We start from the raw sequence: 14,537 nt of genomic DNA on the forward strand, positions 1-14,537 counted from the left end.
TTCAAGTGTACAAGTCTCCAACCACTCCATACAAAGTGGAGCAATCATTAAGTGGGTATAAACTACTCAGCAGTAACAATGTCACTCTCAAACAAGACTGTACATGGAACATTGAATATTACATCCAAACTCAGCAAAAGATGCTGAACAATGAACAAAGATGGAGTGGCTAAGGCCAAAATATATCGTAAAATAAAAAGGGTAACCAAGGAGGCCGGTCATCACATTAATTTTAAGTCCCATGCAAATGCACGCACCTCTGATCGATGAAAATTCAATGTGACATGTTGGTTTCATGTTTATGCTCTAAAAAGATCTCTCTCTCTCTCTCTCTCTCACACACACACACACACACACATACTTAATGAGGGCCACTTGAAAGCTAGAGTTACTTGTAACTTCATGCAAGTTCTCCACGAGGCAAATACAACATCAAGGTGGTGGTTAGAGTGGAGGTACCGAGCTGAGCCCCATTTTGCCTCAGATGTACTCAGCTTGAAGAGACAAAGAAGCAGGAGACCACCCATTTCCAGTTCTGTAGAAGACGACCAATGATCTCCTCGAACTAAAGGGCCTGCATGGGAAGCCCGCATTTGCTGGTGTTTCCATGTCCAACACAGGGCCATATCAACCCTCTCATGGAGCTTTCAATGCACCTCGCCAACGCCCATGGCTTCCTCATCACCTTCGTCAACACACAGCACAACCATGTCCGCATTCGGAGCAGCACCAGCTCCTTCCCCCTCCCCTATCCCAACATCGCCATGGTCGGCCTCCGTGTGAAATACCTAGCCAGGCCCGTGCTGTGCTTTCACTAGTTGCATATTTCAAACACACTAGAAAAGGTAATTTCCGAAGAAGCAAACGATAATTAGGGGGCGCCTCCGGCTGAAGCACGACATTGGGTTTGAACTCGAGACGTTCTCCTCGCGTTATCCGGAAAGCAAAATGTTATCCAACACCATCCAAGCAAAAGAAAATGAGAGCATTTCCTGTGGCACGCGGCGATGCAAAGCGTTCGAGCAGCACACTTGTACACAGAGCCTTTTAGGCGTGTGCAAACATGGAAGCATTGGCGCCTCTCTCCTCGACATCTTCGTCTCTTTGCTCCAGCTTCCTGCCCAAGAGCCCAATCCTGGTGAAAGGCAGCAACAGCAGCCCATCCTGGTGCTCCATAGCCCGTAGCAGCTGCAATGGGCCTATGAGAGTGGCCGCCATAGCCAATTCCAAGCAAGGATCCCAAGCATTTTGGAAAGGAGGTTCTTCAGATGGGCTCCTTTCGCTTGCAGGGAAAGGACTCGTGGCAGCTTGCCTTTCTGCTGCCTTGCAAATGGGTTCTCTTCATCAAGCCCTTGCCACAGAGTTCAACCTCCTCAACGACGGCCCCCCAAAGACTACCTATGTTGCTGACGATGCTGGTGTACTCAACCGTGTCACAAAGTCAGACCTGAAACGCCTGCTTGGTGATTTAGAGGATCGGAAGGGCTTCCACATCGATTGTGTCACTCTTCGAAAGCTGACGGTAAGCCCCATTGTGCTCTACAGAGGAGCTGGACAGGTTTTTGTCGTAAATTTCGTGGCACAGCTGCTCTCCATTATTTTGCCAAGACAGATGATCTTAATTTCGATTTACTATGTTGCTGTCATGATCAAAACATCAAGTGGACATGTGGTGGCAGAAGGTTTCTCTTGCACTCAAAGGGTTCATCAATGCTCAAAGCGGAACCTCATATCACGCGTATCTGTGCTTGTTATACAGGCTTGGCAGGAGCTTTCTGCTTACAGTAGTTTCCTTCAGCAGGCCCGCTATTTTGATAATCTGAGCTGTGGAGTTTGTTATCGTACTGGCTAGGTTAGGTCTTGAATCTTTGGCCGTCTTCAGTTATTGGACATATGTTGGACGACAGATGTAGCGAGCACATGGGATTATGTGACTCCCTACGACTTGTGCTGCTGGTTGAGCCCTCCAATTAGCCAGGAACATGGCCATCAACAATCCCAAGCTGAGGCTGGAGCAGCCTCATATGCTCACTTTAAGAGACATAGGATGCATGGGAATGTTGAACTGACATTCTAAGCATTCTTCGACAATGAAGGTGGAGGGATATGTGCTCAGTGCTTTTATTTCGAATTGGGCCTGCCATTTTCTGATGACAGGCGGCATAAGCTGAATCCAGCATTGTTCCTCTAGGGCGATGAGAGAGAGGCTCTTATGTGTTTCATTGTTTCTTCAGTGTCAGCTAGTAGGCACAACACTTCCCGAATCTTTTTGTTGCCAGTCATCATTCCTATCAATGAAGACCGTTCTTACTCTCGATGCTCTCCATAGTACTGTTTATGGTTTAAGCTTTATTGTGAGCATGATGTTGTCCAGTTTGAATACTGCATGGTTCTTGGGTTGAGCATGGGTTGATTATTTGTGTTTCGTTTTGGCAGACCAAATCAGATATTTTTGAGTTTGCTGATCAGTTGCTTGAGAAGTGGTACCCTACCTTGGAGGAGGGGAATAAGAAGGGCTTGGTTCTTCTTGTAACCACTCAGAAGGAAGGGGCGGTCACAGGAGGCCCGGAGTTTATTAAAGCAGTTGGGGACAAGGTGTTGGAAGGTGTCCTAGCAGAGAATCTGCCAGGTATGTTCTTGATCCTCGTGCACTATTTCTGCAACTTGTGTCTACTCTAAACACCAAAACAATGGATTTGACAAAAATAATTTTTACCGAATTCTAGCTGGTAAGGTGTGCTTTGGATGGTCATTTGCTTCATTCTGTGTCAAGGATGATGGAACACAAGGGTCAAACAATTGGACTGGGGGTTATCTTGTTTATGTAATTAGGGGAGTATATGTGGGGCGAGGGGAGTGATTTGTCTTCGACGCTCTGTTGGAGAGAGAATTACGAGAAGCAGCAGGAGCAGCATTCGCTTAGGGGAGTTCTTTTCACCAGTAAAACTCTCTTACTTGGAAGAAATTTTTTACGGACTCTCTCTGAGATGTCTTGTCTTTTTGTCAGTGTCTCTCCCCTAGGCTCAAAGATACTCCTTGGCAGACTTTCCATGGTGTGGGAACTTGAATTGTGGGCTTCTAGAGACTGAGTGTATTTTTTCGGGAAAATTTCCCAATTGCTCTTGAGATTTGCGGAAATACCCGAATTACCCATCATATATTGCAAATTTTGCCAAAAAATCTCAGTATCCTCCTGTATTTAGACTGAGATTTTAGATTGTATGGTGAGCTCTCTCAATGAAATAATTCATTATTTGTGGACACAAATGCCACTTATGTGAGCTCAAAGGTGAAAATATCTGTCTAAGATAATTAAACATAGATATTTATTACCAAAATGGATAACTATGTGAAAGATTGGAGAAATTCATTCAAAAATTGGTGCAAGGGTATTTTGGCAAATTTTACAAGTTGAGGGGTATTTTGGGATTTTTCACAAAATGTGAGGGGCAATTGGTAATTTTCCCTTATTTTTCTGATGTAAAACTGTTTTAGGAATTGTTATCTATTGAATGGTATTACACATACTTGCCTTGAATGTGACTGACACACTTTTTCTTTTGTGTTGCAGTCTTGGCTACTGATGAGAAGTACAACGAGGCTTTCTACACTGCTGCAAAGAGGCTTGTCACAGCTATAGATGGGCTCCCAGATATTGAAGGCCCCAAGTTCGAAGAGAATAAGCGAGAATCCAATTTTAAGACCAGAGAGGAGACGGCGGAAAAGCGAGGACAGTTCTCTCTCGTGGTTGGTGGGTTGCTTGTCATTGCTTTCGTGGTGCCAATGGCTCAATATTATGCGTATGTATCCAAGAAGTAGGCCTACGACTCTGAGACTTCTCAAGGTGTTTTAGCTATTGAGATGTTATCAGGATGGCTTCGGTTGCTCCAAAGGTGTGCCCGCGTTGTATTCCTGCAGCTATGCTTTACCACAGTAGTCAGTCACCTTATATTTTTCCATCAAGGTTACTTGTTTTTGTGCTTTGGGTCACTTATGTTTGTGAGATCATGTCTTCTTTGCTATGTTATCTGTTATGTTTCTTTGATGTAGCTGGAACTGGCAGGTGGGGTTTACAATTCTCGTGGACAACATTGTGACCTTGGACTTGGGGTTTCCGATTCTTTTGTTAATCACATACAGGCTTGGCCAAGTCCGCTGATGCAGACCTCTGCGTTTGACCCATCCAGTCCTGTATGGATTTCCAAACTGCCGTCCTAACTAGTACATCAAGTGTCCGGTCAGTTTGAACATCGATCGACCGGTTGTTATGTTGAGCAAGTTTAGGCCACTATCGTCACATGGTCCATGGGCCAAAGTTCAAGCTTATTGTGCTGCAAAGATGCTACTTGGGCCTTTCAACATTGGCATCCTAAGCTCTTTTCTAGGCTCTCTTTCCTCTCGTGCTTTGATAGTACGTGTCTTATTAGCTTTGCTTTGGTCCATTACATGCTGTGCTGGCATTGGACAGTGCTAGCTCTGGATGCTCAGATCTGTCAACCTGGATCCCTTGTAAACATCCGTTGGTGTTGAGCACGTAAACAATGGAAGTATGCTAGTAATGGGGCCTTGCTTATCTTAGCGGCATCAGATCTAGTAGAAAGCCAACAATTGTGCTCTTTTATTGACAGTCCAAAAAGGCTTTGAGGATTTGTTTTAGAATAACAGCTCTAAGGCTAACTTGACAATTTAAACTACTTGTGAACTAAACAACCTTAAAATGGTAAACCTACAATTATAATATGGGTTTCTAGCTTTTTGCTGTCAGTAGTTGTCATAGTAATCCGCTGACTTGTTGGCTGATTACAGTATCTACATTCTTAATCGTCAAGGTCCAGGGTCAGGTGCGCAGTCACTCCGCCCTGTACATCAACTGTCCTTTACTGACAGTAATCAGCCCAGTGAACCCTTGGATCTTTGACAGCTCAGCATGTAGAATCATTGAGATCCTACAGCGAAACAATACTAGCCAAAGCAGTACTAACAATTATTGAGATCCCAACAGCAAATCAAAACTAGCCAAATCAGCATGCATGATTACTGAGATCCACAGCCGATTCAAAACTAACAATTTCTGTCAAGGTCAAAGTTGGGAGGCGGAGAGGAGCAAAAGGTGAAGAGGGTGCAGAGGCATACCTTCCATGTCCAACCAAAATGCAGTATGAGAAGCCCGGAGCAGTTTCTTCGTGACCTCACCACGTAGAGGTAGCTCTTCCGTGACCTTGCGACACTCACAGCTTCATAGGCTGAGCAGATGGGTCGCGACACGAAGTAGAAAAATGGAAGAAAAACGGAGGGCCCGGCGGAAGAGTGCCTCGAATCCAACCAATTAAATTTTGCCATGGAGGAAGAACATTTGGATTTAGGGAGCTTAGTATGTGATTGTGTTTATAAGATTGATGTGAATGGGGACCACTATGATAATATTTAAGAAAATCTAAGTGACCCTTTAGCTCATCAAGAGTCATTCGACAACCATGGAACCTGGGAAAGGGGACAGATTATATGAGAGTAAACCATGTGCTTATATATATCATGAATGGTGTCATCCACCCACATCAAGCCAAAAATTCACTATTGTTCAAACGGGCATTAGCATATACTTATTATTGAATAGGTTTTGGATTGATAACTATTGCGCTTTACATTTCTCGCATGAAAATATGGTACTAATGAAATCTATCCACCTATTTGATTGATATTACTTTGTGTGTTTTTGTTTTGGCAAGTCAAATGTAAGACATTGTCTTGTCATATATCCCTATATAATAGATGCTAATGTTATGTGAAGGTTTGAACCTAATGTGGTCATGAAATAGGGATTTAATAACAGTCTTTTTCTTTTTGTTCTTAATCCACCTCATGATATTTGGTTGGTGTAATATATAATTTAATGCGTGATTGATCAGATGAGTAGATGCAAACTACAAGGACTCATCCACTTGGGAGAGGCAGGGATATATATATATATCCCTCCCTATCTCTCCCCTTCTCTCTCTCTCTCTCTCTCTCTCTCTCTCTCTCTCTCTCATGCCATTGTTTCTTCCCTTTGTTTGTCACTACTATCAAAGCCATTTGCATACACACAAAGAATTGATTCAAAACAAGCGAAGAAAATGAGAATTCAATTATCAATTTTTCAAGTCCAAGAAAAGGTACATGCGTGTGGAAGATTTTGGAGAAACTTAAGGGACAAGTGGATTGAGAGTTTTGGTAACTTGAGTTTTGAGGATATGTGCACACATTATAGGTAACTATATAAGCAACCAAATGTTGAAAAGATGTTATTTTATGGTTCACTCCTATGTATGTCCACTGTATTTACTATTGAGAATGTGTGCGACGGGCTCAAAAAGTTGGCCACTCACAAAGCGGGAGATCTTCAAGGTATCAAGTTGAAAATGATTTAATGGATGGAAGATTTTTCATATGACTGGATGTGATCTATTCAACCTTGCACTTCAACATGATATGTCTTGTGATTGGAGCACTAATTGGGTCACTCCTTTGTATTAAGGAGGGGATATAAAGCATGTAAATTACTACCGAACTATAATGATTGGGTCTCTTATGGAAAATTTGTTTGGGTGCATACAATGGAGATAAAAATGAGTGATTGGGTTGAAGAGAATGGCAAGAGTGAAAAAGAAAAAGCGGGTTTATGATGACGCCATATCACCATTGATCATCTTGTCACTCTTCGTGTTCTCACGGAGGAAAGACGGTTGAAAGACAAACAATTGTATTGTGAAGACTCCAAGTGCCAAGTGAGTTTATGCTTGCAGTTTCTCGAATCTATGAAAAGGTGATGTGTCAAATTACACATGGAAAGAGGAATTTCAAAAAAAAATACAAGCACTATTGGGGTTAAACAAGGATTTCTATTGTCACCAACTCTCATTGGTCTATGCGTTGATCAATCAAAACAAATGGTACTTGAATTTATGCAAGAAGAAGGCATTCAAGAGGTCACTATTTGCAATGAGGTAATCAGGATTTTGTTATATGCGGATGATGTAATGCTTCTAGCACACACTTTAGAGGATGCACAAAAGCTCATGGTTGTCCTTGATAGTTTTTGTTTTTATAATTGGCTACTTTTGAATGAATCCAAAACAAAGGTTATGCTCGTGAAAACCAACCAAAGGGACAAGCCATGCATTTTGTAAAACAATGAGACACTTGAAGTTGTTGAGAGCTTTAAGTATATTGGCCTTGAGGTTCCAACCAATCACAAGTGGCATGAATGTGCTATGCATCGTTTGGAAGCCGGAAAGAGAGCATACTATGCATTTGAAAACATGTGAAATGCAAAAAACATCAAGTTTTGGGTTCTCAAGAAGTATCTTTTTGATACATTGGTGGCACATGTTCTTCTTTGTGGAGTTGAAGTGTTGGACGAGAGCATCTCGAAGTCTACTTGGAAAAAGTTTGAGAATGTCCAAAAGCATTTTCTTACAAACTTTCTCCAAGTTAAGACACAAACACCATATATGCTCCTACTTCTTGAGTTGGGATCTCTTGCAATTGAGGTTATGGGCATGGAAAGGGTTCTGGAGTACATGATAAAGATGCATCAAAACCCCTCACATCAACTTCCTACAATTGCATGGAAAGCAAGCAAAAAAGTTCAAAAGATGCATAAAAGCAAGATCTTGAGCACATAATGGATGCAAAACATAAAGAAGTGGTTTGGGAGATGAAATGCGTTGCACTTGCTGCATGATGCCTCAATAGATTCCCAAGTGAGTATCTTTTCTTCAACCCCAATGTATTAAGGGTTGGGAGGAATTCGATGGGTCACGCTTCATACATTACACCACCCATATTTCCCCCACCTACAAAACCATGTTCTTTGCTAAAAGAGGAAACCGTACTCACCCTTACATACTTGAGCCTATCCCCTTGTCAGCCATACACACTATCGTAGCCATTCAGCTTAGCTCCCACTGCCTTCGATGCGAGTCAAGGTGTTGGGGTAATGTAGAAGAGTAAAACTGATTGTGCACATTATGCTTACTGCAAGTTCAAAAGTCTGAGTACCACACTCTACTAGAGTGGTCAACTTTTGGTCATATTCAAACTTGCTTCCCTCACATTTTTAGCCATGACTTAGACCTACACACTTCCTGTAATGGAAATGGCCTATGAACTTTGAGAATAGCGGAATTAAGAGAATTAAAGTGAGCATTTTTGTGAGATCACTTTGAGAACATAGAGGGTGAACTTAATTAATGGTAGCAACATGAACATAGTACACACGTTCTGTAATGGAAATGGCCTATGAACTTTGAGAATAGTGGAATTAAGAGAAGTAAAGTGAGCATTTCTGTGAGATCACTTTAAGAACATAGAGGGTGAACTTAATTGATGGTAGCAACATGAACATAGTACTTAATTAACTTTTGGCATGAACAATACTTTTGCAAGAGAGAGAGTATTAGAGAACATGACAATAGTTGAGGACCGGATTTACTTGGAGCCGGTCCCCTTCCAAAAGGCGTTTGTATTATAGATTCTCCAATCAACAGAGACTTGTTACAATACAATCTTTGTGTTCCTTGTGATCTTGGTGATGCTATGAAGATGGAAAGCTTCATGCATCATGAACATAACATAAACTTTGCAAAAAGCATTAACTATCCCAAGCCTCAGTCCCAAGGCCTCAAACACCTTCGAAGGTGGAGAGAGCTAGCGGGGAATGAGGGTAGGGAAGAGGAAGAAGAATCATTCATAGGAGAAAGAAATAGTTCCTCACTTTATCATCACTCTTCTTGCTTAGCATAGCATAATAGCTTAGTAATGAATTTGAAGAAGATGGCAAGCTTAAGCATTGAAGCATGGCTCTTGGTTGGATTTGCATTCCATAGCCAAGAGTGTTGGTTTAGGCTCTCCACTTCTCAACAAACTTGGAGAAGGAGATGGAGCTCTTGCACTTTGCACTCCATACAATGAGAGAATGTGTGTATGTGTGTGGGAAAGTATATCCTACTCTCATGCTTGGTTCACACCTCTCTCTCTCTCTCTCTTGTATTATTTTATTATTTTATTTGGACATGTGTCCTCTTTTTCCTCTTTGAGAGAAAGAACTTAATTATTTATGTTTATGTATCTAAATTCTCATTTGACCCCTTTCAAACCTATCCAAAATCATTCAAGCACATCATGAGGGCCACATGTGAAGGATCATTTGACATGTGTCTTTTATGCTTATCAAGTCATTTGGTTGAATTGAATACTTCAAGGACTTAGTAAATCAAGCAATCATGTGTACTTAGTAAATCAAGCAATCATGTGTCTTTTATGCTTCTTAAGTCATTTGTTTTGAATTGAATACTTCAAGCCTTAGTCAATCAAGCATGGAAACGTTCATGCCTCTCATGCCTCTCGAGAATTTATCTTTGAATGTAACATTTCAAAAACCTTAGTCATTTAAACATAAAAATCACCTCAAGCTTTGGACAAGGTTCCCACAACCACTTTAAGCATCTTAGCACCTCATGCTTGGGTAGGATGCCCACCTCGAGGTTAGCCCTAGCTTGCGTAAGGTCAAAGGACTTTTTAACACTAACTTTTGGAGGTCTTTAATGAAGCTAACCCTAAGGTATTTTAAGCTCCATTAGATGCACGTTGCTCTTTGATAGACTACCTCTGTTTGGACCCCCTTTTGAGATGTAACCATCTCTCCTCTTGGCCTCTTGCTGAGGTTAATTTAGAATCATTTATTGCACATTGCTCTTTGGTAGACCGTCTCCTTTTGAACCCCTATTGAGATGCAATCATTTCTCCTTTTAGTCCCCTGTTGAGATAGATCTAGAAGCACATATATATATATATATCCTAACGCTTGTTCCCCTTTTATCTTCCCATATTAAATGATCAGTTTAATATGAGAAAAATCATTTGGTAAAGTTTAATATTATATTTTATGACATTACCTCTCTCTTGAAATCATAGTCGTCCTCGACTGTGAGGTAGAGAAGATAAAGCCTAGTCATTAGTCCATGTTTCTTAGCGGGTAGAGGATCCCTTTTTACCCTACGACATCATTCCAGAATGGATGACTAATGCATTTGGTGCTTGGGAGACTTAGCTGTTGCAAGCATGTCTGCTCTTTAGTCCATATCATGCTTCCAAAGTAGAGTAACAAGTTCTACTTGGTGTTTGGGAGACGTCGTCACCACAAACATGATCCTAAGCATGCATACTTCTTAAATTTTGTGCACAGTAAAAGAAAGAGAATGAGTCTCATAAGACAAAAACGTTGTTCATTTAAAATGCATTTTCATTTGCTTACTCTAGTGTAGCATTGCAAGCATTTACAAGGTTCATATTATCCTTAAGCTAGGTCCCTTGCATACGTCTAGCATCTTTAAAAGGATAATTATTAAACTTAACAAGATATCATTGGATAATCTTACCGTTTCTTAGTACCTTGTCTTCGTTGTCGAAGAATTGATTCGGGCTGCAACACCTCTTCTTGATCTTCGATCTAGTGGGTCTTCCATTATTGATTCTTTTTGTGGCTCTCTTTTGTAAGGCTTGAGGAGGCTCACATGGTTAACATTGTGAATGAGCCAATGATTGGGTAACTTGATAAGCCATCTTATTGATTGGCTTAAGAATTCAAAAAGGACCATAGTATCTTTTTGCTAGTTTAGCATAATACTCTTGGTGGCCCGTAGGAATCTTACCCGTAGTATGCCTTAGATGAGCCTTGAGAAACTTTAGCAAGACCCAATCATTTTTCTTAAAAGCTAAGGCTCTTCTATACTTATTAGGAGCAACCCTTTTTGCCTTTGCTGTAAGATGGATATAACCCTTTTTAATCTTTGGAAAAGATTCTTGTAAGTCTCGGCTATATTCATCAACAGCAAATATCATCCCATGTACTTTAAGTAGTAAGGGACTTTTGGATTTTCCCTTTTGAACCTCGAAAGGTGCTTCTTCATAAAAGTATGTACAATGTCATTGTACGCATACTCTATAAGAGGTAGGTACTTCTCTCATTGAGAACGTTGATCTACTTTCATGACATAGGCTTTTAGTAGATTCAAGAATCATTAGATTAGTTAGTTCACTTTGGTCATCCGTTTGTGTTTGATAGGTCGAAAGAGAATTTTAATCTACTTCCCAGATTCTCAAAGAGACCCTTCTAGAAATTACTGGTCATTATAGGATCTTTGTTCGACACTATGGATGCTGGCAAGCCATGATACTTGAAAATTTGAGATCTAGAGAGGGTTACCGTTTGATGTGCCTTAATAGTCCTTTTGACAGGCATAGAGTGTGTTTTCTTGCTAAGCCGGTCGATTGAAACAATCTAATTTGCATCCCTCGATCAAATTTCAAATTTTGGTATACCACGCATTTTGAAACATACTCTTGTACGTTTACTTTTCATAATAGACCAACAGAAATACATTTCTACTCCTTGAAGAGTAGATTATGGAATCCCTCTTTGCCCTGCATAAAGAGAAGCATGTGATTCGTATATGACTTTCTTAATGTATTGGTGAGTAACACATAACCTATTGCTGTTTGGAAGATAACCATCCTCCAAGGTAAATTGTTCTTTTTTTGTTCCCTAATGCAAAGGCAGTAATTACCTACTTAAAGTCTTGGTCAGTAGCATACTCATCTATCATAAAAGATAGATCATTGTGAGTTGTTAAAGACACCACATTTATCCTTGGCCGTTGTGAAAGTGCATCGACCACTAGATTGTGTTTGCCAGCAATGTGAGCAATATGAAATTTAAATTGTGAAAGAAAATTTGCCCCACATCATTTGTTTATCGGAGAGCTTGGTTTGCGTCATGAATTTCTTGAGGCTTTGTGATCCATTCGTAGGATGAATGGAGTCCCCAATAAATAGTGCTTCCATGTGTTTAGGACATGTAGAACAGCTAAAATCTCTTTCTCATAAATGCCCAAGATCCGTTCATCCATATGGAGCCTTCGGCTCTCATATGCTATGGCATGCTCTTCTTGAAGAAAAACTGGTCCAAGGCAATGACCACAAGCATCACATTGGACCTCAAATGGCTTTGAAAGACCCAGAAGCATGAGGACTGGTTGAGAAATGAGTTTCTCTTTGAGCTTGTCAAAAGCATTTTGTTCTTTAGTAGTCCATGAGTACTTAACGTTCTTCCTTGTTAAGTAATGCAATGGTCTTGCTATTTGAGAGAATTTTGCTATGAAGCGTCTATAGTATGTACACATACCAATAAAGCTTCTTAGTTCATGTATATTCCTTAGATTAGGCCATGCTTTTATTACCTCCAACTTTGATGGATCCATACGGATACCATCTTGAGAGATAATGTGACATGAATATTGAATCTCTTGTAGAAAAAAAAACACTTTTCTTTTAATTAATGAAAAGCTTATTCTCTCTCACAACTTGAAAGATTACCTAGAGGTGTAACTTGTACTCCTCAAGAGAATTTGAGTGGCCTGAAGATTTTTATCCATCGTGAGTTTAAATGCGGCTGGGGCATTTGTCAGGCCAAAATGTGTAACTTATCAAATAGGTCTTCTACCCATGGCACGGGAAATATTTTTTTTATAGTGATCCTATTTAGTGCTCTATAGTCAACACACATGTGATATGTGCCATCTTTCTTTTGCACTAAAAACACTGGTGAACAGAATGGAGAGGAGCTAGGCCTCACCATTCCTTTTTTCACCAATTCATGCACTTGCCTCATGATCTCCTCTTGTTGAGCTTGTGAAACTCAATAAGCATCAATGAAAACATCTTGGAATCCATTTAGGAAAATTAGACAACTCTAGTTCCTCTGGATTCTCTTTATTGCTACTTGTGAAAACATTAGAATCATTTACATATTCTCTAACAAAAATCATATAAGAAAAATTAGAGCTTTTCATTGACTTATCAAAGGCAAGCGTACTTACTAGGGATATGGTGTTCCCCAAATCATTAGTATCTATGTACATACTCTTTTCCCTGTAGGTGAATTAGATTCTCCTTGGCCTTGTTGTTATTGGTGTTGGTGTTTCCTTGGGAAGAGCATTGCTCTTCCCTTTAGCTTCATTTTGATCCTTGTTTTCCATGGGCTTGAAATTTCTTCTCACCCCTTGTTGGAAATTGATCCTTGAAGCAACCATAGTGCTAGGCCATTGTGAGTTGACATACTCAGTCATTTCTTTAGGTAATACCGCACAAAAATGTTGCTTTTGTTCGTCGAAGTCTATCCTTTGAAAGACTGTATCTTTGAGGTGTAAATCCCAAAACTTGTCCACATATTTGTGAATAGACTCATGAGAGAGAAGCTTCAAACTTTTCCATTCGGTGAGCACTTTGTCCTTTTCATCGCTTGCAAGTAATTGCTTCATGATGGAAACTTGTAGAGTTTTCCATGTCTTTGGGCCCTCGCCATTTCCACGAAGGCTAGCCCACCATTGACGAGTAGATTTTTGGAATTGCATAGCTACATGGTGTAGCTTGGAGGACTCCGTGAAGCCCTCATCTCCAAAGGCTGTATCAAATTGTTGAATGAAAGCCAATACTTTGTCAGTGGCACCAAAGGTGCCATCATAGGTGAGAAAAGAGATACTCTTTCCTCCCTCTTTGACCTTCTTGAGCTTTTGGGACCTTTGCCATGCTTGGTAAGTTTTGCGATGTCCTGCCCTCTTGTATTCTCTAAGAGAATAACTATTGCTTTCGTCGGAAGAGGAGAAAGGTCAAGAAGAAGGAGAAGAGGGTAACCTGTTTCTTGCCTTTTTCTTCCTTTGTTTCCTCTCTTCCCTTTTGGAGTGACGAGGAGAAGGACTACGGGTTGACCATTTTCTTTTGGGAGGATTTGGCAATAGTCTAGACCGCCGTCTTCATGGAGCCACATCTTTAGAGGAACTTAGGGATTCACTTCTTTCTCGTTCTTTGGATTCCTCCTCTCTTATGGGAGAGAGTCTTCTTTTGGGTGTCTCATCAAGAGACCTCCTAAACTCTCTCTCCTCTTGGAGAGAAAGGGAAATCCCATAAGCATGAAGTTGTTGGGTAACTTCGGCTTGCAAAGTAAGGTTTTCCCATAGCTTGATGCAACCTAGTCACAAGATAATTGATAAACATGGGGGCATCATCATTAGCACCTTCATGTGCAAAATCAAAGTTATCAATGTTCATTCTACTCTCTTGGTTATTGTCAGCCATGCTAATTATACTTAGTGTATCCTTTGGAAATTCAAAACCTTAGTTGCTACTACTCTTAGCCTTTGAAAATAAGAACTTAAGTATCTACACCCACGGTTTGAATTGGTTAATTATACACAGTAGTGGAGTGGGTCTAACATAGCAATATTTCCTAGAGATAGCTCCTTTCGGACTTCTTATGGCTCAATAATGGTAAAGCCATAGGCAACTCTAAAAAGACCTCATTATTAAGACCAAAGCTCTCGAGGTGTGCACCATATCCCACAAATGGGCTCAACAAAACCGATAATAGATCCCAATCTCACTTACCCTAATATAATTAACAAAATCAACCATTGATAAGCTACTTAAGGACCTAACTTCTT

At 40.5% G+C, this 14,537-nt stretch overlaps 1 protein-coding gene across 1 annotated transcript; it reads left to right on the forward strand.

The window, feature by feature from the left end:
- Positions 1–985: 985 nt before the first annotated feature.
- Positions 986–3,990, forward strand: TLP18.3 (thylakoid lumen 18.3 kDa protein). Its single transcript, XM_086502626.1, has 3 exons — positions 986–1,522; positions 2,437–2,629; positions 3,572–3,990. Exons 1-3 carry the CDS (start codon positions 1,064–1,066, stop codon positions 3,817–3,819), a joined length of 900 nt encoding a protein of 299 aa, XP_086358752.1. The 5' UTR covers positions 986–1,063; the 3' UTR covers positions 3,820–3,990.
- Positions 3,991–14,537: the final 10,547 nt, after the last annotated feature.

Source organism: Adiantum capillus-veneris, chromosome 27 (assembly GCF_014529385.1).
Source record: "Adiantum capillus-veneris isolate H3 chromosome 27, ASM1452938v2, whole genome shotgun sequence".
Classification (NCBI taxonomy): Eukaryota; Viridiplantae; Streptophyta; class Polypodiopsida; order Polypodiales; family Pteridaceae; genus Adiantum; species Adiantum capillus-veneris.